At 40.5% G+C, this 22846-nt stretch overlaps 1 protein-coding gene across 1 annotated transcript in view; it reads left to right on the top strand.

Annotated features, from left to right (window-relative positions):
- MNAT1 (MNAT1 component of CDK activating kinase) overlaps window positions 1-22846 on the top strand; it is a 123567-nt gene that overhangs the window by 85561 nt on the left and 15160 nt on the right. The window contains exon 7 of the mRNA XM_080617138.1: window positions 782-903. Within this exon, the coding sequence (XP_080473264.1) occupies window positions 782-903 (122 nt within the window). The remainder of the gene's footprint in view (window positions 1-781; window positions 904-22846) is intronic.

Genomic DNA, 22846 nt, shown 5'->3' with positions numbered 1-22846 from the left:
GAATGTCATGCAGCAACATCTGTTAACTTTGGCTCTATCTCATATCCTCCTGACCCCTCCTTTCCAGCCACAAGTCTCCTGTTTTGTGAGAGCTGAGAGTGATAGGGACTTGGGGAGGGGGGGAATGTCTAGCTGTTTCTCAGTGGTCTGAAGGGCTTGCAAAAATACCATCTGGAATGACAGTTTTATGCTTGTGTGTTTCTATATTTTTAGTTATGAAACAAATGGGAGTTTGCTGAATGAATTAACTGTATTGTGCTGTGAAAGTCTATCTTGAGAATTGTTACATAGAGGAGCTTACAAAGGCTAGGGAGAAATGAAAGCAGCCTCCCATTCTAATTAGGGCTTTCAGGAAATCATTGATTACAGAATCAAATAGGGTTGTGCAGAGACATTTGTTTGATATTACTTCTGGTAAACAACATTTTTTGTAATAATAATTTTATTGGTGACACTGGAAGCAGCTGCACTCTCTAGTGGTAAACTTGCCTTCAGTAAAACTCCCCCCTTTCCTCCTACCTTGTCCGTATAGTTACAGCTAATGAAACATTACTTCCAAACTATAGATCCCAGTAAAAAAATTAAATGGTGAAGTAATGGGCAATATAATAGACAGTATGTTTAAATGGGATGGTCTTCGCCTGGACCAGGTTAATGATGTAAGCTTGTTCCTTGCATTGCATTTAAAAATAGTCAAACCAAAACCTTGACCCGATATGTAGAAGTTTTTTACCTTTTTTCTTGTTGTTTTTTTTTTTTTTTTTTTTTTTTTTTTAAACAGGGTCAGACTATTTCACTAGCTCCTATTCCAAAACTAGAGGAAGCTTTGTATACGTATCAACCTCTGCAAGTGGAGACCTATGGACCGGAAGTTCCAGAGCTTGGAATGCTGGGAAGGCTGGGGTGAGTAACCCAGCAAGTTTTAATTCCAGTTTCATGGCATGATAGCTGGGACTGTTACCATCTTCAGCTTGCCAACATGGGGGGGGTCTTTCTTTTTTTTCTTTCCTTTTTCTTTTTTGTAAGGATCTTAACAAAATATTAGACTTCCTGCCCAACCAACATTTTGTTTGGGTGGATAAGCTGAAATTTTTGGTCCTCTAGCCTTTATAGATCTATTGAGAGCTGGACTGGATTGCATTAGTGTTTTTAAGGTTGTCCTTGGCAGTCGTAGTGAAGTAGCTGTTCATTTTCAGTTGCACAGTATTAAAAAATAAATAAATAAAAATCTGGGGCTTAATATACCCAGCTGTAAGCCAGTAAAAATATTAAAGTTGGGCTGTTTGCCATGGAAAAGGGTAGATTTACTTGTCGACTGCTGTCTACAGTCAAACTGCGTTTGTGAGAAATGAAGCACAGAGCTTAACTTTGTCAAAAGATATAATGCAGGGCTGGTCCAGCAGCTTGGCGGCATTGTGCTGTGCAGCCATGTTTGGAAAGGAGTTTGAGAGCCCTCTGTGCCTGGGTGACGGAGGCTGGGAAGTCCAGAAGCGACACATCTGCTCTCTAGAGACGTGTTGGTAGCTGAAATGCCACCTGAAAAAGCGGAGCTACTGGGACAGTGAGTGTCACCCAACTCGTCATAGTCTAACTTTGAAGGTCAGCAACACTTAGAGTGCCTGGAAGACTATGTGGCAGAATGAGTGTGCAGAATTGCAGGGCAAGAAAGAGCTTAAAAAATAACAGTTTATGTTTGACTGTTCAATATGAGAAAATTGAAGCCACAAAGTACTGAGCAAAGTTAAAACAATATAGTATGCATTTTCGGAGACCACTGAAATCCGAACAGGAATCACTGGCACGGGAGAGATTGTATCTCATCCAGAAAATTATAGAGGTATATGGACTTTTTTAAAGTAAATAAGTAACCTAATGCCTCAGAAAATTGAAGGCTGTCTGGAATTGAGGTTATCCCTGTTTTTGCTGTTTCTGTGTCCTGCTGATGCCTGTAAATTTCATCTCATATCAAGCTTCTGAGACCAAGTATTAATTAGCAGTTTAACCTTGGGCAGAGCCAGATTCAGCCTTTACCACCTGTCTGGATGGAGCACAGCTGTGAGGGACCTCCAGTGTGAGGGAGTTTGGGGCCCTCTTGGCCCTAAGCCTCATCACAAATGAAAGGGGGCCGGGGGAGATGACTTGTGCAGGGAGGACTTGTGCCCCCGTAGGCAAGTGCTGGTGTCCAGATCAGGAGGAATCTTGTATGTTCCATGGCTGTCAGATCTAGTTGCCTGTGACACTGGTTCAAAGGCAACCCAGCACCTTGCAATATGAAATCCTTTAAATTGCAGTGTCTGTATGTGAGCATATTTGGAGCAGCATTTGCAAACAGTGCTCATAGCCTTTTCTTGGAGATGCTTTTGCATGTGTCATTTCACCCCTCTGAGCGCAAACAGCTATGAGTGTTCGACTTGGCTCTGGAGTTGCTGGATGAGTTGGGAGTGGTTTTGGTAGCAAGGGGTGGTGGGTCGGTGGTACACACCAGAAGAGTTCCTCTGAGGCTGTTTGCAGTGGGTTCGCAGCCTGTACAACTCTAACCCTGTTCCATAGGGTGTCTGAAATACCTTAAGCCGTGCAAGACGCTTCATTTATATATTTGTATTTCTGTGTTTATATGAACTCGTGCATTTCCTGTTGATGATGAATGCTTAACTAATCTGCCTCAGTCCCTGCTTTGGGTTTTTTCAGCAGCTGCATACAGCTGCCTGGATGAGGCAGAAGAGCTGGGCACAATGTTATCCACTCCTGCTAAAGATTTTTAGTTTCCTTGTCATTTGCACTCGTACAAAGATGGGTTAAATCTTTTCATGTTCTCGTTAATAATTTTGCAGTCTGGTTAATTACCGCTGCTAAAAGTTCACTCGAATATGCAGGCTATTCTCATTTGAGTTTCTGGAGCTAGAATTATTGCAAAGATGCTGCCGAACTGGAAGCTTTGAATTCACTTCTGGTAGAGAATTTAATGATCTTTTTTAGGTTTGTTTTTTTTTTTAAGATACAGATTATTATCTTCAAAACGCTCAATAGAGTGGGCTTTTTGAATATTCACATCTTAACCTCTTACCTTCTGCAAGACTCACTCCAGATTTCAGCATCACTGTTGCTTTTCTTTCATAGAATCATAGAGTGGTTTGGGTTGGAAGGTCACTTAAAGATTATGTGGTTCCAGCCCCCATGCTGGGACACTGTCCTCTAGGCAAGGTTGCTCAAAGCCCCATTGAGCCAGTAAACAGTTGTAATGAAGGAGACATCTGGCAAGAAGATTTCTAGCAAAGAGCAAGAAAAATGGTGAATCCATAAGGGATCATTTAAAAGCTTTGTTAGGGATCTCTTATAATTTAATTTAAAAATTGCTTTTTAAGATGACTTATATTATTTGCTCATTTGGCTTTACAAATAACTTGTGTGCAGTCCAGTAAGCTTGATTCAGCATCCTCCTACTGCCGAAACTGTTTTCAGTTTCTCTTGGGACTGTAAATTTTCTTTTTTTTCTGTGTACAAAAACATTTAACATCCTTATGATGCATTTTTTGCCAGTGTGTTGGGAGTCTGAGAATGGCAAAGAAATAGGTTTATTTCCCCCTCAACGCAAATGATTGGTATAATGTGTAGGGGCTTGTGTCCTTCAACACGCCCAACACTCCCCATATTTTAATGAAGGAAGATTTTCTAGGTGTAATGAAACATAGGCAATAATCCTGAATTACTTTGAATTGCATGGCTTTCTGGGAGCAACATGTATTACAGTAACTTGTAGACCGTATTTAACCTTAATGGCAGTAGGAGTGAAGCGTTATGGGAGCCAGCCTCTGATTGAGATTCCCTTGACTATGCATCTGTGGGATTACTGCAGGGAAGTCTTGGCACCTGGTGGATACACCCTGAATGTGCCAGGTTGGTGATGGTCTGATCTGGATGGTAAAGATCACTTTGGGTGTTCAGGCCGTGAGGACCAACTCATGCCTATCTTAGATGCCAAATGGAAATACGGCTTGAAGAAGAAGGGAAAACATGTATGAGGGCATCTCCCAGACCTGTGATGCTGTCCTTGGATCACTTTAATGTGCCTGTCCTGGAGGCAGGCTCTACAGCTGCCTGTCAGTCCGTGATGAGTAATAGTCGTGGGTCTGTGTCTTAGTCGCTACTCTAAATTACTGAGTTGTTCAGTGATGTGCTTTGGGAAGCTGTTGGTTTCTGGTTTGAGTTGAAGGCAACCTGCTGACAGGAGTCGTGTTTAGAGAGGCCTGTGTTATCAAAGGCCCTACTAGCACTTCTGCCGTTACTGGAAACAGGTTGGTGTACTTTGACTAAAGTTGGGAATGTCATTGTTTGAGTCGGATGGGTTCAAATCTGTTGAACTGCCAAAGTCATTGCAGGGCTGTGTGACCTACCATGGCTTTCAGGGAGTGGAAGTGTGTGGTTGAGAGAGGGAGCAGAAGTGCCTGGATGCTGACGGACTCACGCCATTAGTTTACTTTGAAGTTTCCTTAGAAGAGCAAAAAAAGCCTTTCTTTGCCCTCTTTCCCGCTCTCCCCCCATGTTTTAGCTGAGCACACTGAATTTGTGTGGTTGGAGGTCTGGATTTTTCTTACTGCAAAACAAAAGAGATGAAAAAATATAGCAAACTTTGACATGCCAAGTAGTGAAAGAGCAGAACAGGATGGGGATGGAAGTTAGTTTGTTATTTTAAAAATGTATGTTTGTTTTGTAGTTTTGATTAAGAAAACCAAAACAAAATGCAAAACCAAAACACAAAACCCTGAGGATCAAAATGATGGTTGGTTGAGGTCCTGAAAAATGTAAAGACATTCTTGGCATTAATTGTAAGTATGCATGGCAAGCAGGAGCAGCCACACAGCGTTCTCACACCAAGTATTTACAGCTGTGGAAGAGCCATACGCAACCTACTTAAAACCTGACTATAAATTGAAAATCTGCTGATGTGATTAACATTTTGGGTAAAGACGCATGAACTTTGTCTCAAAGTTTAGAAATAGTCTGTTGTAATCCAAGTGGATTGTACTCTTAACACAGTCCTATTCTCGCAAAATAGGGGCAATTTACAAGTAAGATAAGAATTTCTGTTTGCTCTCCACTTAAAAATTTTCTGCCTTTACAGGGAGCTTTTGTACAGACCTTGAAACCAAGTCAAGCCTGGGCTGCTTAAAATAAAACTGCATTTGCCTACTTAACTTTCTCTGGAGAGCTACGTCCTGAATATGTACATGTGAATATAAATATCAGGTTTACGCCAAATATCTGTACTTTTCTTTAGGGAAAAATGTGACTTCCCTTTTATCTATCAACTTGTTTTCATGTACAATCACATTGTTAGGAGTGCTGCAGTTAATTGGCGTTTTGTTTAAATGTGATGCAAAAAATAGTGGTGAACACTAATCTAATGAGGATAGGTAATATACTTTGATAATTTAGAAGTTAAAATGACACTTAGCTTAGATTTAAAAGTTAAGGACAAGTACTGAAGCAAAATCAGAGTAGCGTGGAAGTCTGTGCATACAACGAATGCCTTTTAGCTCACTGTGCTTAATAAACAACTGGATTGTTTCATTACTTTTTTTCCTGGTGTAGGACAGCTCAGTCATTTTAAATTTCAAATTAAGATGAGGTTGGATTTCATATCTGTTGGAGCTTTGTAAGCATTTAATTTTTAACCTTCATTTCAAGTGGAAAATTTCTGCATATTTCTTTGTTGTACAGTGTTGTAGGGTAATTTGAAACACATGTAGAGTTCTGGCACTTACTCTAGAAATGACTCGTGTAACTTCTTTGCTGTCAATCATAATGATTTTTTTCCTTAAGTAAGGCAATAGTAAGAATGCTCTCCAAACTATTCTTAAGCCATAGCTGATCTGGTCTTTGGCCAGACTAGTTTTTGCTAAACCCCTGTCAGTGTCTGTGTTGGGTTCAAGACAGTGAAATAACTGAAAATCGATTTTGAAGGGGTGACAGGACCACTGGGCCTTAAAAGTTGTAGCAGGTGATTTGTCACTGAGGTATGCAGATATTTCTTGAATCTTGGAAAAGGAGAAAAGCCACAAATGAAGGGCTTACTTGATCTGCTTTGGACCATTGATTTTGAACACTGAATTCATTCTGCTCCTTTGACTAGAATACAGTTTTTCAATAAGCTCAGTAGTCAGAGTCAAAAGATTGAGTAAAAGCAAGGAAAGCTTGTCTTGCCTTGGAGGGCAGGAGAGGGCTGCACTCCTTGCAGGAATTCTCTTGGCTACCAAGGCATATGGTCTGAATTTCCCAGTGTCTCCTGTTGCTGGGCCAGATGCAATCCTCAGTAGAAAGATTTCTGTCAGCTGCAATGCGTTTTGAATCTGGCACCTAATGGATGAGAATTGGTAGGTAAGAAGTGATTATGACTTTAAAGACAGCCACATTTGCATAAAGCCTTTTACAGTGAAGTATTTTTTCTTCATTTCGTCATGAATAATTGAATATGGCCAAGTGAGCAATCTGTTTCAAAAGAGAATGGAAGGAAACAGAACTGTGTGTAAACCATTGTAATTTGATTTTATTCTGGCTGTCTCTCATTTTTGCAGGCGCTTCCTAAACCTCCATAGCTTCATACTTCTCATACCTCTTGCATGGTGCCTATAAAGACTGCCTAAAGAAACTCTTTTGTATTGCTTTAGCATACTATAGAAATCCTGCAGGTTTTGTTGTAGGATTTTGGAAGGACACAAGTTCAATATAGAGGAGGTTGATTAGCACCAATTTCTCCAGCCAAATGGAAATCAAGGAAAGGAGTGCAGCTTTTTGTAAGTCTGAAACCTTACTGTTTAAGAAATCGGCTTTCTGGCAAAAATGTCTATGAGCATTTCAAACGACACCCTGTAGTATATGGTGTTTTGCATGGAGCTCTTCTGTCAAGGTCATTAGCAATTGAATATATTAAAAGTGGACTGCTTATGAAACAGAGTTTTGCTTCCTGCCCGCCCACCTGTGGGTATAGTGTGGGTTCTGTAACTGTAAAAGGTCTCAGGAGGGTTATAAAAGCAGAGAATATGGAAAATATATAAAGAAACAAAGAAGGAAGCCTGCAGACACCATGTAGTTTCTTATATGTAAAGTTGGCTGTAGTTGTATATGTATCACTAAATTAACCTCAAAAAACTGGCCATGACAGCAGAATGTCCATAGTAATTGTTTTTGTTGGCGTTTGGCTTCAGAATTAACTCATCGATCTAACATGAGTCTCTGTACTTGGAATACTGGTCTGTTAATGTTGTTTTACTTTTTCATGCAATCATGGAAAAAATATGTTTCTGCTCGAAGCAGTTGTCAAACAAGCTTCTTTCATCGACAATCAGACACAGGGCAGCTGAGTAAGGCTGTTTAGTCTAGAATAAATACTCGAGAGATTACAAGGTCGCTGTAGGAAATGTAATTATACCATTTATTCCAGAATAGTCTTTTTGTAGTGTGGGCTTGCAGAATACTAAATCACGCATTTATTAAAATACATATAATCTGAAGGAAAAAAAAAAAGGCAGGACTTTAACATAAGTAATGGAGAATTGTCTGGCAAATTGTACCACAGGATTAACCAGTAAATACTGGGGTTTTTTTTACTGAAAATAGCTAGGAAGCAAACCCTGAATTGTCTCTGCAGGTGTAGAAGCAATGCTATGAAGCAGGCAGCTAAACTAGTGTCAGGCAAAGCTGTCTGCTGATGGATTATAATGTGGCAGGAAGTATTCAGCAGTTGTGTGGGCCAAATGCGCTATATTCTGTACTCTTTGCATCTTGCCGAATCAAAGCCTTTTTACTACCAGCCTACTTTAAAATAGCTGATCGCTTGTGATAGTTCTTACCTCTTACTGAAAGCCCTGCTTTGTTTTCATCCTTTCCTTCATCCTCTGCATTGATATTGCTATCGTCCTCCGGTGACTTTGTGCATCCACAGACTTTACTCCTTTAGTTGTCCTCCATCAGCTTAGAAAAACATATTTTTGTAGAACTCAGGTTTTACATCTTCTGGTGCTTCTGTAAAGTTACAAAGTTCTGTAGCTTTTGTGCTCAGTATTTTCTTTTTCTTTACTTTTTTCTTTCCTTGCTTCTCCTGCACTCCATCCTATTGCCCTGTGAGTCCCTCTGACTCCTCAGCCAGGTGTATAATTGTATTGGGAATTGTGTAGTTGCCACAAGAAAAACAATATGTTTTGCATGTGCAGGAGTGATCTTCCCTGCTTATCTCTCACTTAAGCAACAGGAGGGCCTCAGTTTCCTCTGGCAAAGTTCGTCTGGGGGCTTTTGGGGCAGAGCCCCCAGATGCTTTCTTTAAGCCCAGACTACAGAGAGAGGAGCATCTTCACAAGGAGGAGTGAAGTCTGTCTGGTGATTGTCATGTAGAATATGGGAGCACATTGAAGACCACTGCTGAGAGGAGGAAATCCTCTTAATTAACATCTGAGCATCATTTGTGTTGTACTTGGCCGTAAAGAATGGCAGGGAGATGTCATGACAAGGAGCTGCTCGGGGCAGTTGAGGCAAACACTCATGGCTTTCTGAAGGGTTCTCTAATTTGCCCTCTACAGCATTGTAAAAATCCATTGTAATAAAACTGCAAGAAGGAAAGCTGAAAAGAGGAAGAAGCTTCCTAGACTCTTCAACATTATTGTTTCAATAAGGGGGAGTTATGTGTAACATTTAGACTCAATGGGATGGCCAGCAAAATAGATGAAAATAAAGCCAGAAATGATGCATCTTGACTTTGACACTGATAAACGTAGTTGTGAAGCAGCCTTCCAAACGGAAGTTGTTTGGTTGGATATCAAATGGCCAAATTACAAGTTTCCTGAAATGGCGGAGAGAGGCGTGGGAATGTCTTGCTTGAAGCTTTGTGCAGCTTTTCGAGCTGTTGCTTGTGATTCTTTAACCCCTTCAGATAGCTTTGTTGCGGCTTTCTTCTTGATGAGTAGCATTTCTCACAGTGATCAGGAGTCTTCTTGGTGCCCAGAGAAGCTGCATGGGGTGAGACACCTCATAGAAGTTCTACCTTCCCAAGAAAAGCTTCAGCTGGAGCTTGTGAGCACCCACAAGACCAGGCCGTAAGAAATGAGACTGCATTGGTTCTGGTGTCATGGCACAACTTAGAAAGGAGAGGAAAACTGAAGCTCTTTGGGTCTTTGAAATTGAAAGATGTCCAAGGACAGGTAAAAGGTTGTCTTGTGTGTCTTTGTAGTTAGAGGCTCATGTGTGTTGGATCAAGAGGGCAAAAGAGGAACCCAAGCCTTTTATGAATAAACAAATGCCCCAAAAGCATAGCTGTTCTTAGCTTTGTGTGTTCTGGACCCCTTTTATTCATCATGAACGCTAATGACGTGAGATGCTTTTAATTCAGTCTCTTAAATGCCGGTATTTGCAGGATGGGTGTATATTCAATGAATTCTTCAAATACTAGTCATTGTAATCGTCCACTGCTTTCATTTCAAATAAGCCTTTGTATCAAATGATTGAGATGTTACCTGGTTGCTTGACACCTGCATGTAAGGTTGCTGGCAATGCTGAAGCCGGCTTGTGATGCTGGCTGTGCAGTGCTTTGCCTCAGCTAGTACACCCCACAGCAAGGCCAGTAAACCTGTCCATTTACACACATGGAGCATGCAGCAGCACCCGCTTGAGCTAAGAAAGAGAGGACTGACCCCTGAACGGGCAGTAGTCTTGTGGAGATTGGTGGCACTAAACAGACAGCTACAAAAGCCATAATTAATTCAGCATGGTCTTAAAAATGCTTTTTTTCCTCCCTTGGGTTAGGGACATAATCCATGTTTCCTATCATGCTCTACAGCTTTGAATTGTTTTAATTTTAGTGGGGCTGCCTACAGGGGTTGAAGAACGTACCTGCAGTTAAGTTGGCTGGCTGGAAATTACGTACATGCATTTAGGAACTGGTTTTCATGGCTTTGTTTTTAAAGCCTTGCTTAATAGCTCGTTGAAAACTGTTCTAGATAAACAACGTATGTAGAGCCAGACTTCCAGAAGGAACTGGGTTGTTTGCTTCTCTCTCTTCCAAACTTAGGCATTCAAGTTAGGCCACATTTGTAATAACAAAATAGAGGTTTGAACATAATCGGACTTCACAGATGAACTATTGCTGAGGCTTGAAGGTAACGCCACCGTATTTTTGTTTCTTTACCCAAGCGGTATTAAATGTAAAAACATAAATCCTTTTCAGTGGGAAAGGAGAAGGGGAGATGGTTTTCATTTGGCATAATTTCCTGTGAGACGTAGTTCTAAACAAGGCCCATATTTACACAAGACAATACAGTTTTACAGGTACTGCTATATCCAGCACACTTTAAAATTGTTTAGCCAGCCCCAGGTATTAAATACCTTCACAATAAATGTGTTTAATAAAAGTAGATGAAGTTTGAAATAATTTTTGAAGAATTTTACAGTAGAAACACCAGTTAAATCAACCCCATTGCAGTAATAAATGTCACAAAACCAATTAATTATACTTGCTTGCCACTGGAAAATCAATTGTATAACTGTTCTTCTAAAACTGACTTTTACATTACTAAATCCTAAACACTACAGTTCTGTAACTTGTCAGAATCAGGTTTTGGTTAATAGATATTTTCAGTGATGTAATGGGAACTTCTGGCATGGAGTCAGAATATAATGTACTGTGATTAATGTTTTAATAAGCACTTTTCTTCTACTTATGATGCAGCAGTGAAATGGTTTCCTGCTTAGATTGATAGAACAGCAGGTGTGCGTAAGTTTTTCAGTTCTTCTGCTTGAAAACATTTAATGTTTTTCCTTGAGTCAAGTGCTGCTGATTGGGGGTTTTCAGTTTGTTTGTTTTAAATCCAGCTATTGCCGGTATTTGTCATGGTGATGTGGAGGGTGCCATGGAAACCGTTTCAGTACTTAGAATAATTGCTTTGCAAAAGGGGAAACTCATTAGTTTAAAAAATAGTTTTGATATATCGATGTTTTCTTCAGTTAAAGGATTTGTTTTAAAATAGTGTTAGAGTAATTCAAAAGTGTGTGAGTACAAAGTATAGTGTTGAAAATATTAGCAGGTTAGATTTATTATTTAAGTTGATGTAATACACTTGCTACATGCTTGGTTACTTTTGAACTAGAAGTGATTGTGTTTTTCTATATTTGAAATATTTCTACTGAAGAGTCTATTTTAGTAACTGTTTTTTAAGGACCCATTAATCCAGATTTGTTGCAGGGATAGGTTTTTTGCTTAGGGTTCCAGACTTCTGTTGTCTTGATGTATTGATGAGTGGTATTTCTTATAAGATGCTGCTTAAGGTGATCGTATTCTCTATGCTCTTAACATCCTACTAATTTCAGGGGGTGGTTGTGCACTTGATCTCCACTATTCCTCAGCAGACGAATATATATAAAAAGAATACGTATATGCTCAACACAGAGCATGATGACTACCCTCTGTTTAAAACAAAGTAGTCTCTCGACTCTTTCCTTTTCCACTGTCCTTGTAGGCTGGATAGTAGCAAGGAAGATACCTGCAATGGGGAGAGAGGAGAAGAGGGTGAACCCCGTAGAAAGAGGACATCCAGTGTCTTAGGTATTGCTGGCATTATTCCACCAGACAAGACTCTAGGCACCTCTGCTCTCTCATTTCAAAAAGTCAGGCAAGCCTTTCTGGAAAGATAGAAAAGGTGCTGTGGTCCTGTCTCCAATGCAGGTGCTCTTCTCTGTTCTCTGTTGATGTTAATTGAGATTCAAGATAACAGGTAGTTTCTCCATCTGTTCGTTCTTTTCCCTAAACCTGGGAATCTTGGTAACTCCTCTGTTCCCAGAAGTATCAACACATGCTTTAATTTTTCCATCAACTTTGGAAAAAATGCAGATATCGTTGGACTTGTGTTTTTAATATTTGAGAATTTGCCAAACAGCCCTTATACCTTGGTTTTATGCCAGCTCTCTATACTGGGGGAGCATCTGCCTTGCATAGAGAAGGTTAGTCATGTATTTCCTTTATTTGCTACTGCTGCGTTTATCTAGTTCTCCCTTAAAAAGATGCAGAAGGTGAGTTCTGGCTGCTATCTATTTCCTGACTCTGTTCCAGAATTCATGAGGAAATGCTCATGAATAAAGCCAAAAAAAATCTACACCTCTTCTCCCCTTCCTGTCATTAGAAGGTTCCCTCTCTCCTCCTCCGATTTTCACATTTAGGTCCTGATGGATTGGGCAGACTTCTTGTTCTGTGGTAATTGATTCTGTTGTCAAAAAGCATTCCAGAAATGAGAGAGAAAAGGAGATCTGTGCTCTGAGGCCATCTCAAACTTGGATGCATAAAGCCTCTGCTGTTCCAGACACTCTTCAGCACACAGTTTATTCTGGAGTTAAAGGTCCCACAGATACATAATCTGCAAACAATCTAAAATATGGAAAGAAAATTGTGCCTTTTTTCTCTCCCCCCCCCCCCCCCCTTTTTTTTTTTCTTATTCCATGATGTGTGTGCAGCCTACTTTGTTTTTCCTCACCAGAAGAGAAGCAAATATTGTTTGGAGGGTGTGAGTACAATAGGGAAATTTGCTTTCAAAACTCTGCTGTGAACGAGTAGTCCTGTGCCTTGAGCAGTCCAGGCCCACAGGATCCTTTTTCTTGATCTTTTGGCTTTTGTCTAAGAGCAGACGCTAAAGTTACTGTTTTTGTGAAACTTCTCTCTCGTTCTCACTCACCCAGAAGTAATCTACAGACTTTTTAGGTCTGTTGTATTTGCTCTGTTTATCCAGGCCTTAAATATGCTTGGAAAAGCATGGGCTGCAGAAGAACATAAAAACCTGGTGTCATCCAATTCTACAAATAGGTGAGCAGTCAGTAGTGTCATAACAGCTGGTACTGACTCTGGGCATGACAGCAATGATCATTCAGTGCAACAACTGCCCTCTTTGCCATTTTTCATGAATTCTCACAGCCAGACTCCTACCCTGCCTTCTCCTAGGAGCCACAGGAAGCTCACGTGTTCCCTGACTTGGTTTTGGATCTAGGGTCAAGCTGCTGTTCTGAAAAATTCCTATTGCTTGGGTGCTGAGGGCGGCAGCTTTAAAAATAAATGAAAGCTCTTGGAGGTCCAGTTCTTCTTCTGGCCCCAGCAGAGGGAATTTATAGTGGCTATGGTGGAAACCAGTTTAGACCTATAGAGGTGCCTTTGTTCCTACCCTTGGGCAGTATGTATGGATGCTACTTTCTTTTGCAGCACAGTGGGTGAACTGTGTGTGCTCACAGGCATTTTCGTATAATAGAAGAATGTGCTCAACATGGCTCAGGGATGTTTGCAAATGGAGCAAAGAAATGCAGCTACCTGTATGACAGAGAGCTGTGGCAGTGAAGCAGTATGCTGGTGCTGCAGGCTGTTCATCAGGCCCAGTTAGTAGGTATTTGGCTTTGCTGGGAGCTGTTGGCTGCTAGTTGACTTTCCTGTATTTCAGAACAGAAGTACTGAAAAAATGGAGCTATCTGCTTAGATCAACTGCCCATATGTGCTGTGGTAGCAGGTTTTATGGGCTGTCTGCCCTGGGATTTTAAGATCAGAAAAGAAAATCAGTGTCTTTTCTTTTCATGCTATTTTTATCCCCTTAGAAAAATACTTGGTGAATGTAAATATGTTGGATTTCAGTACTCATGTATGGGTCCCAATTTGTGCCTTCCTCATGCATGTGCACACATCTTGTTTCCATGGGAATAGCAGCGCAGTAGTGGAGTTTCATGTAAATGTCAGCATCTGCCCAGGAATGAAAGGTAAGTGCAGCAGGGGTTCTAGTCCCGACCTCCAGAGAAGTCTGGATAGTATTTGCTACTTACAGCAGGGAGGGCCACATAAGATGGAGTGGCTGGGTGGGCGTGATAATATAGGCTACTGGCATTTTCAAAGAACAGTGCATACTCTCTTGGGCTGCTCTGAAGGATAATTATTTGTAACAAATCCCAGAGGTTTTGTTGACTCATGACTTATATTTTGGTTTTATTCAGCATTTTTTTTGTCCTTTCTGAGGGCTCCAGCAGCTGAAACAGCATTGTCTTGCCACACGGCAGTTTCAGCTGAGCCTCGTGTTTGAAGTGGCAACACTGCTAAATAATTGTGACTTGTTTTCAGAACAGCATGTCAGCTGCCAGTTTCCTTAAGAAAGCAAAAACAATATGAAAAGCCAGGAACACAAGTAAAGGAGAGGCTTTAAAATCCTTCTCATGTAAAAAAACCTCAAAAAAACCAAACCCCAAACAAAACCAAAAAACACCTCAACAAAAAGGGTTCAGAAGATGTGCTAAATTTAGCAAAATATCTTGAAGTAATAGGAAAGTGACATCTAAATAAGTATGTGTGCTCCTTGATTCCCTTCACCTTCTTTCCTCTCCCTTTTCTGCAGCCCACACATAAACTCATTGATTACATTTTCTCTTAATGAGCTGTTTACAGAAATTTTGCCTTTTCCTCAGGTTTGCATGCTCTCAGAATAGTTGCCACATGGTGAGGGTAATGTAAGGGGGAATGAGAGCTCCCAGAAGCTCCCTACTTCCTTGCACAGTGGTGAAGAAATTGCAGTGAAACCACAAATTCTTCCAAGAAGAGGGTAGGATTTAGGGCATCAAAAATACGTGCTCTGAGAGCACACTCTGGGCACCCAGAAGAGCTGAAATTTCTGCTGGAATGATGTTACTGATAATGTTTCTGTGTGCATATGTGTATATGCATGTATCATTATATGTGATTTTACATTTACAGTGTAATAGCTCCTTGTTGCTATTTCTGTGATATTATTAGGTGTTTCTGTAGGCAGTGACAACGCATTGATTGTTTTAGCAACTACAGCTGCAGATAGGTGTTTTGCCCCAGAAGAGAGAAGCTAATGCTCTGAGAACTTATTGTAGGAAAACAGGTTGAGTACTGAATAGACAAAGGTAACATTTTCTAGAGCAGCTAATGGAATGAAGAGTCTTATCGTGCTGGTTTTAATGAACTGTAGGCTGTGAATTGATTAGAAACACTAGCTCAGGACAATCAGACTAGAGAAGGAAAGGTGCTGGAAGCACAGTGTTGGCAAATTGGGCAGTGTGTGCTGTTTTTTAAGGTGCTTGCAGAACTGCAGAGGAGGAGCTCGACCACCCAGAGAGACCGATCAGATCTGATCCTGTCCCAGATTCCTCTGTAGTCTTTGTTAAATCAGGTAGACTAAAATTCTCAAAGGCAGTTATGCACCCAAATGCCTATCTTGGTAGTTTGGCGTCACTCCATATGTAAATTCTTCCTTTTCTTTTTTGTTTGTTTTGTTTTTTGTCCCATTTCCCTACTTGTAGTACTTTGTGTATGTATCCACCTCCTTAGCTACAGAAGTAACCAGAGTTCGGGTTCTGTAAGTTGGCCACTGTTATCTCTGTGATGTTTCCAGTATTTATTAATTTGTGCAGTGCTGTGACTTGTGTGATGTGTTCTTTGCTCCTAGCTGCATGACGTTTGCTATTGAACTGTCTCTGGTTGGAAGAAGTCTGTATTAGTAAATGGTGCAGATTAGCCTGAATAATTTATCTGTTTTCTCAGCCCCCTCAGATTTTTTGACAGCTGTGCCTTTTACAAGGAGTGACTTTTATATTTTCTTTCAAATCATAGATGAAATTTGTCGAGTATCATTAGGATAAAACGAGATCCCTGAAGGGAAAATACGTTGTAAGATAATGACTCCCCCCTTACTTATTTCTTGTGTAAATTGCACTTAAATATTTTTTTCTTGGTGTAGCACGTATGAAACTAATTTGAATGTGGTACTTAAAGAAAAAAAACCTGCTTGTTTTCATTATAAACCTAAGGTTGGGCTTGATCTTTTAATTGAAATGTGTCACCAAGAAAATTAAGACCAGTGTTGGTTAAACAAATCCGTAGGTCAGTGTAGTATGTATTCAGCAACAATGCATTAAGTGGACAGAGCATATAGTGGAAGCTTTTGTACTCTAAAGGAATTAAAGGATAAGACCTCTGACACAGAAAGACAACTGACTCTGGAAAAAAGACCCATAGCATTCCTGTGGAAATCTTACCAAATCTTGCTTTCCTTGAAAATATGGAATGTACTTTTTGTACAAAAAGTAAGGATTTGGCATTGATGCAGCTTTAACCTTCATAGAGAGTTATATGAAAATTGTGTGAAATGGCACTGGTGGTGAAGCATGTGTGTGAGCTGTGTTTGACGTGGCTTCCGGGGCAGCTTGGACTTGCATGTGCTCCTGAGGATGTTGGAATAGCACAGAGGTGCTGTGGGAGGAGCTGGCTCTGCTTCTCCTATGGTTTCTGCTCTTCCATAGCTCCAGATGATGGAGCCTTTGTAGTACAAGAAATTCTCAGTCATGAAGGCATCACTTTAGCCCATAGTAGATTTATGTGCCAAAATATTATTGAAGACTTTGAAAACCTCTGTAGCACTTGTGTGGCCAATAATACGATACTTCCATGTAGCTACTTTACAGTCATCTTACTAGAGTGCTTGCCCTGCTGATGAGAGATCAGTATGGTCCTTTGCTCTCTTCCCTTAAATCACATCAGCAGCCTGTCACATGTGATGTACTGCACTTGACCAACTCGATAGAAATTATTAGCTTTATTTTGTTAGTAAAGAAATTTCGCTTGACCAAACCCTCTTTCTCAACTGAATGTCAGAGTGCCTTTGTGTAGAATACAGCTTTTTACTTCAGTATAGGTCCATGCCCAAATAAAAGTGACCTGTTTTCCTCTGTAATAAGCTCTTCCAAGCTGCTCATGAGCTTAAAACCTGTGAAGTATAGGTCCAGAGAGACACTGACATTGCTTCCTTATTACGCATCCAGTGAGTGCTCCCCATTCCCGGCTGCCATCTGGGACAGCTGGAATACTGGTCCAGTTGCTTTTAACGGTTGATTATGAGGAAATGTATTTCAATACAGAAGTTTTTTCAACACCTGCATTATCTACCATGCTGCTGTGTATTCATTTAGCATTCATTTTAACTGAAGAACTGCATTAAGCACATCATATGCGTTATCTTTCTCTCCTCTGCTGCCTTTAATTAGGAGGTTTGTACGTTGAGGTACAACAAACATTATATTGGAGCTAATGGGAAATGAGTTTGGGCTTGAGTTATAGTGGCCATAAAACATGATGAGATCTGGCACTTGGTTTAATGGTGCCAAAGAGTGGAATGACATGTAATCCAGTGACATTACATTGTATGGTGATGCATAAAGCCCTAGTGTATTATGTAATCTTAGGAAAAGAAAAACCTTGGTTATAACATTCAGTGTTATAACACAGTGTGCACAAACATGCATGTGCCTGTTTAACCTGTATGTTAAAGCAGTGGCCCACACTGTTTCTTAAATTTCTTGTTGTAACAAGGAGTTTTTATGTGTTAATGATAAGAGAAATTAAGCATTTTAAGAGCACAAAGCAGGAAAATCATCTTCTTCAATTTTTTACAGATGTTTATGATGATTGAAGACTAAAGCATTTCATAATGAAAGAGCAAATTGCATGAAAGAAGTTAAACTCCAGTACAAAGATACACTGTACTTTAATATTCTAGGGGAGTGTATCACTAATATAATAATAAGTACTAATATAATAATCACTCACCTCTTGTGTTGCGGCTTTTTGACTTGCCATAACCATGGAACATCCCTTTAAAGCACAGTGATTTCTTTAAAACTTGTTTGATCTGTCCAGTAGGTGTAGAAGCTTGTGTCAGACATGAAGATAGCAGATTCAGCTTTGACAGATGATACAGACACAGTGAAGTTAATTGACTTCAAGATTGACTTGAAGATAGGCTGAGAAAGTTGGGGCTGTTCAGCCTGGAGAAGAGAAGGCTGCATGGAGACCTCATAGCAGCCTTCCAGTATCTGAAGGGGGCCTACAAGGATGCTGGGGATGGGCTATTCATCAGGGACTGTAGTGACAGGACAAGGGGTAACGGGTTCAAACTTAACCAGAGAAAGTTTAGATTTGGTATAAGGAGGAAGTTCTTTACTGTAAGGGTGGTGAGGCACTGGAATGGGTTTCCGAGGGAAGTTGTGAATGCTCCATCCCTGGCGGTGTTCAAGACCAGGTTGGACAGAGCCTTTGGTGACATGGTTTAGTGTGAGGTGTCCCTGCCCATGGCAGGGGGGTTGGAGCTAGATGATCTTAAGGTCTTTTCCAACCCTAACTATTCTATGATTCTATGACTTCACCAGGGGAGAAGATTCTTCCAGTTATGCCAAATATCAGACAACTTTCCAGAGGTGGGGAGGGAGACATGCCTAAAGGACAGTACTGACACAGTGCTTTTCCAGGATATGCTTTCTGTGCTTTAATTTTACTTTTTTCTTATTTAAACTTTCAAGGGTAAAGTAATAAAATCAAACTAGATCAATTGCATCTTTGTTTTGGGATTCTCAGACCTCCTAAATCCATTGCCCTTCTGTGCTTCTCTTGGATTTTCTGCCTGGTTTTGTGAAGATAGAAACTTTCAGGGATCTCTATGAAGCAATGAAGTCCTGGGCTTTTAATTTTTATGCCAGTTTTAGCTGTTCTGCTTCTTCTACTTCATATCAATATTATTTAAACCCTGTCAAAGTCAACAGGTTTCTGTCACATTCTAAGTTTTTAGTATTTGAAAGGCAAAGGAGAGGACGGGGCTTTTTACTTGATTCGTTCATCCCTGGTCAGGAGTATAGCCTGTCTCATATGAAGCTGTGCAGTTTTGTGTTCCAGCACCACATGATTCTGTTACAGAAATTTCCTGTCAGTAGAAAAGGAGCCAGCAAGGCTGTCATGGTGTAGGGGTTATTGTTTTGAGGAATACAGCTCCCATTTTCTCCACTCTGACACCCTTCCCTCAGTTTTTGGTTTCAGTTAGTGTTTTTTTCCACTGCATGAGAAGTATTTTTGCCAAGAAATGAAATAGTATAAATAATAAAAAGGGGTGGATATAGGCAACTTTTTATCCCCTATCACATTCCTCTGACATTGTGACATATGACAGAGCACAGTGGTGGGCAGTGCATGCACATGCGTGTTAGTGCATGCGTGCTTTTGTACAAACACTTAGCATGCCCAACAGCATATCTGTACTACCATTACAAGGGTCTGTGTCTCTGTGATAAATTAAAGTTCATCCATAGTGAGACTGGGTGACCAGACCACATTCTCTCTTCCTGATAAGTTCTACAGGTAGTCACATGTTGCAGCAGAACAAAGGTAAACATGTCACAGGAGAGAGTTTTTGCTGGTGAGGAAGACTTGCCTGGCTGGTAAATGTTAGGTTTTTGTCCACTGGATGGGTTTCTTTCTCACTGGATGAACCCTTTGAGTCATTGATTAAGGCTGCAAGGTGCTCAGCGTTTCTTAGGGGAAAAAAAAAAAAAAAAAAGAACAAAAGAAATAAACCTGTCTTGTCTCCTTTTTTTTTCACAGTAAAGGTAGAATCTGTTTCCAATGTCCTTTTCTTTTGTAGCACAACTCTACTATATATAGTTGGCCTTTTTGTGTCTTACTGTTCAGTAACTCCTCTGGCTTTTTCAAGAGTATGTCGGTAAATCTGACACTTTATATTTTATGTGGTTGGAGGTTTTTTTGTTATTTATTGCTGGGTTTTGCTTTACAAAAGTGCCTAGAAATGTACAACACAAGTCCATCGTACTAGGCAGTGTACAGTGATTTAGAGGTGTGCGGAAGAACAGTCCATGCCCCAAGCTGTTTAGAAGTGGAGGATGCCATCTTTAAAAGAAAAAAAATAAACAACCCCCAGAACAATAACAAACTAATACAAAATAAACAACAACGACAAACCAGCTCCCTTTTATTTCGCCTGCACTTGACTCTCTTCCTACTAAATGTGGCAACGCTATGAAAACTTGTCATTCTTATGGCTTCTCCGTGTCAGTATTAACTTTTCCAGATCTTTCAGTGGCAAAGAACTCCATTCCGTTTGTGGGTTCCAACTTTTTACTCATCCTTGCATCTGGTTTTGTTGCCTTAAACCCCAGATATTTTCAGATTGACACAATATTGATCACAGTTGCATTTGGTTAAATTTGAGGTTAGTTTTACATGCGTCAGTGATGAAATTTCATGTGACTCTCTTTTAGAAACCAGGCATTCATTATCTTTAAAATAATTTTTTGAGAAACTTTATTCAGCCATTAACTGTAGTCGTATTGAAACAAGCCCTTAGTGTGCATAATTTAGATTTGGAATCGTCGTATGTTTGTTTTTTCACATTTCTGGAATGTGCTTTCAGTTCAGTTAAACAACATTCTTTTTTAAGGCATACTTTTAAAACTGTTTTTTGTAATTCTGGCAGTAAATGCTGTAACACTAATTATGCCATAAGCATTCAATGTTTTTCCATCATGAGCTGGCTATAATCCCAGTTCTGGAATACAGCTTTCTTGTTGCTCTCATTTCTTCAAGTGAAGGTGCAATTTTGTTCACAGAAATGATTTCTTAACTAACTAAAATGGGGGACTTTATTACATACTGAAGCAGTTTGAAAAGTATGTCTTTTCTTTTGAAGTCAGAAACGATTTTTGAACTTTTCTTAAAGGAAATTAACTCTTAAGAATGAGTTAAAGTAGCAGATACTGTTCAGAAACAGACTCGATTCTTGCATATGTAAATATTGTGCTCATTTAACCATCTTACTAAAAAACATGGGAATTAGTTAAACCAATACAAACTAGTGGCATTAACATATCTGTTTGTGTTGTGGATTTCAAAGCAAAACAGAACCTAGTACTACACCCCAGGTGTCAGTACTGGGACCACTGTTGCTTAGCATCTTCATTACCTGGGCTGAAGGGAAAGGGTGCACCCTCAGCAAGTTTGCAGGTGATACGAAGTTCAGCAGAGCAGCATGTGCACCAGATGGTTATGCTGCCCTTCAAAGGGACCTCGACAGGCAGGAGAAATGGTCAGACAGCAATCTCGTGAAGTTCAGCAAAGAGAAATGCAGAGTCCTGCACCTGGGGAGGAATAATAACCCATGTGTCAGCACAAGCTGGGGACCGACCAGCTGGAAAGCAGCTTTGCATGGATGGCCTTGGAGCACGCCAAGCTGACCATGAGCCAGCAACGTGTCCTTGCAGGAAAGAAGGCCAGCAGCCTCCAGGCTGTATTAGGTAGAGTGTTCCCAGCAGGTCAAGGGAGGTGATCCTTCCCCTCTGCTCAGCACTGGCAGGAGATGCATCTGGAGTGCTGGATCGTGTCCTGGGCTCCTCAGTGCAAGAGAGATGGACAGACACACTGGTGAGAGTAAGGACTTGGGATATCTGTCCTGTGAGGTGAGACTGAGGGAGCTGGAACTGTTTAATCTGAAGAAGGGAAGGCTCAGAAGGATCTTGTCAGTGTGTGAAAATACCTGATGGAGGGCAGGGAGTAAAGGGGACAGAGCCCAGAACTACATGATCTTAAGGTCCTTTCCAATGCTAACTATTCTATGATTCTATAATTCGATGATGAGTAATACAGCTGTGGGTCAACCTGAGACGTCAAAGAGGTGATCTAGTTATAAATTGGCTTTCTGTTCCTGTATCACCCTGTCAATTATATAATTTCACTACTGAGCTTAAACTTTCCAGGAAGAAACAAGTACTGAAAGAAAAAATTACCTCTGCTTATAAAATAGGAGCAAGCAGTCATAGTTGTAGTTTCTCGCTACTCGTGTGGTGAGGGACGGAAGCACTAGTTCCCTCCGAACTAGGGTCAAGACATAGAGCATTCACAGAATGCGGGTCAACAACAATTTATTGCGCAGTTACAATTCCTTATATCTGTTGCCTAAGCACCTCCCCAGAGTCAGCTGGTTCCTGTCCCGCCTGGCAACTTCCTGTCACATCACGTGATCTTCCGTGCGCCAATCCCTACAATAGTGTCCTGATGGTCCCATTGGAGTGGTCAGGCTCCTGTGTGCTCCTTTTTCTGCTTCTGGAGTAGGACGGGTAGGGTGGAGGGGGCAGCGGTCTGACCTAGGACAGCTTTCCTTATGTTAAATGACTTTCTCTAGTTCTTACATGAAGTACGACAGTGAACTTGGATAATGCCAACTAGATAATAATGCACTTGTCTGTAACAAAGCAAATGGCACTTACTTCTTCGTAGCAAAGCAAGAGTGGTTTTTGTGCCTTTGATCTCTAAGAAGTGCTCTGATGTGGTGAGATCATCTTGAGGAGGCAGTAACAGGTCTTTCATTGAATTTTATGTTCAACCAGATGTAAAAGGAAGGAGGAAAAAAATGAATTTAATGTGCCCTTATTGTGATAATTCATTTCAGTCAACAGTCTGCTTGTTTTTCAGTCTTGCTGTACAGGACTTGGTATTTGAATGGGATATTGGTGAATGACTTTAGTTTTCACTGAAAATTAATATGTCTGTCACCTTTTCACTATGGAGCTAGTTTTGCTTTCTGGATCAGTAAGACTGCCAGCTCCCCTTCCAAAACCGATTTTCTGTATCAGTGTATTTGTATGTGTCTTGATAATCCTTCCAGTTACTGCTTTAGAAGATGTGGGAAGAGGAAGATTACTTGTTCCCTGAAGGTTGCTGTAAACCAGTCATTGCTTGTGTGATACTTGATGAATGAAATATTTCCATACACCATAAAACTTTATCTCAGAGTAAGTCTTGAGATGTTAAAATAATGGTAAATATTCTGTAGACTAACTCTTGCAAGGGCTAAATAGCCTGGCCTTGATCCAGGAAGGCACTTAACAATGTGCTTAACTTTAAGCGCATTGAATATTCTTACTGGCATGAGTGAAAAAATCAATGAGACTGCTCACATGCTTAAAATAAGACATGTGCTTAAGTGTCTTTCTGGAC

Source organism: Psittacula echo (genome assembly GCF_963264785.1).
Source record: "Psittacula echo genome assembly, chromosome: 5".
NCBI classification, from domain to species: Eukaryota; Metazoa; Chordata; class Aves; order Psittaciformes; family Psittacidae; genus Psittacula; species Psittacula echo.
This window is presented reverse-complemented; position numbering and strand designations above follow the sequence as displayed.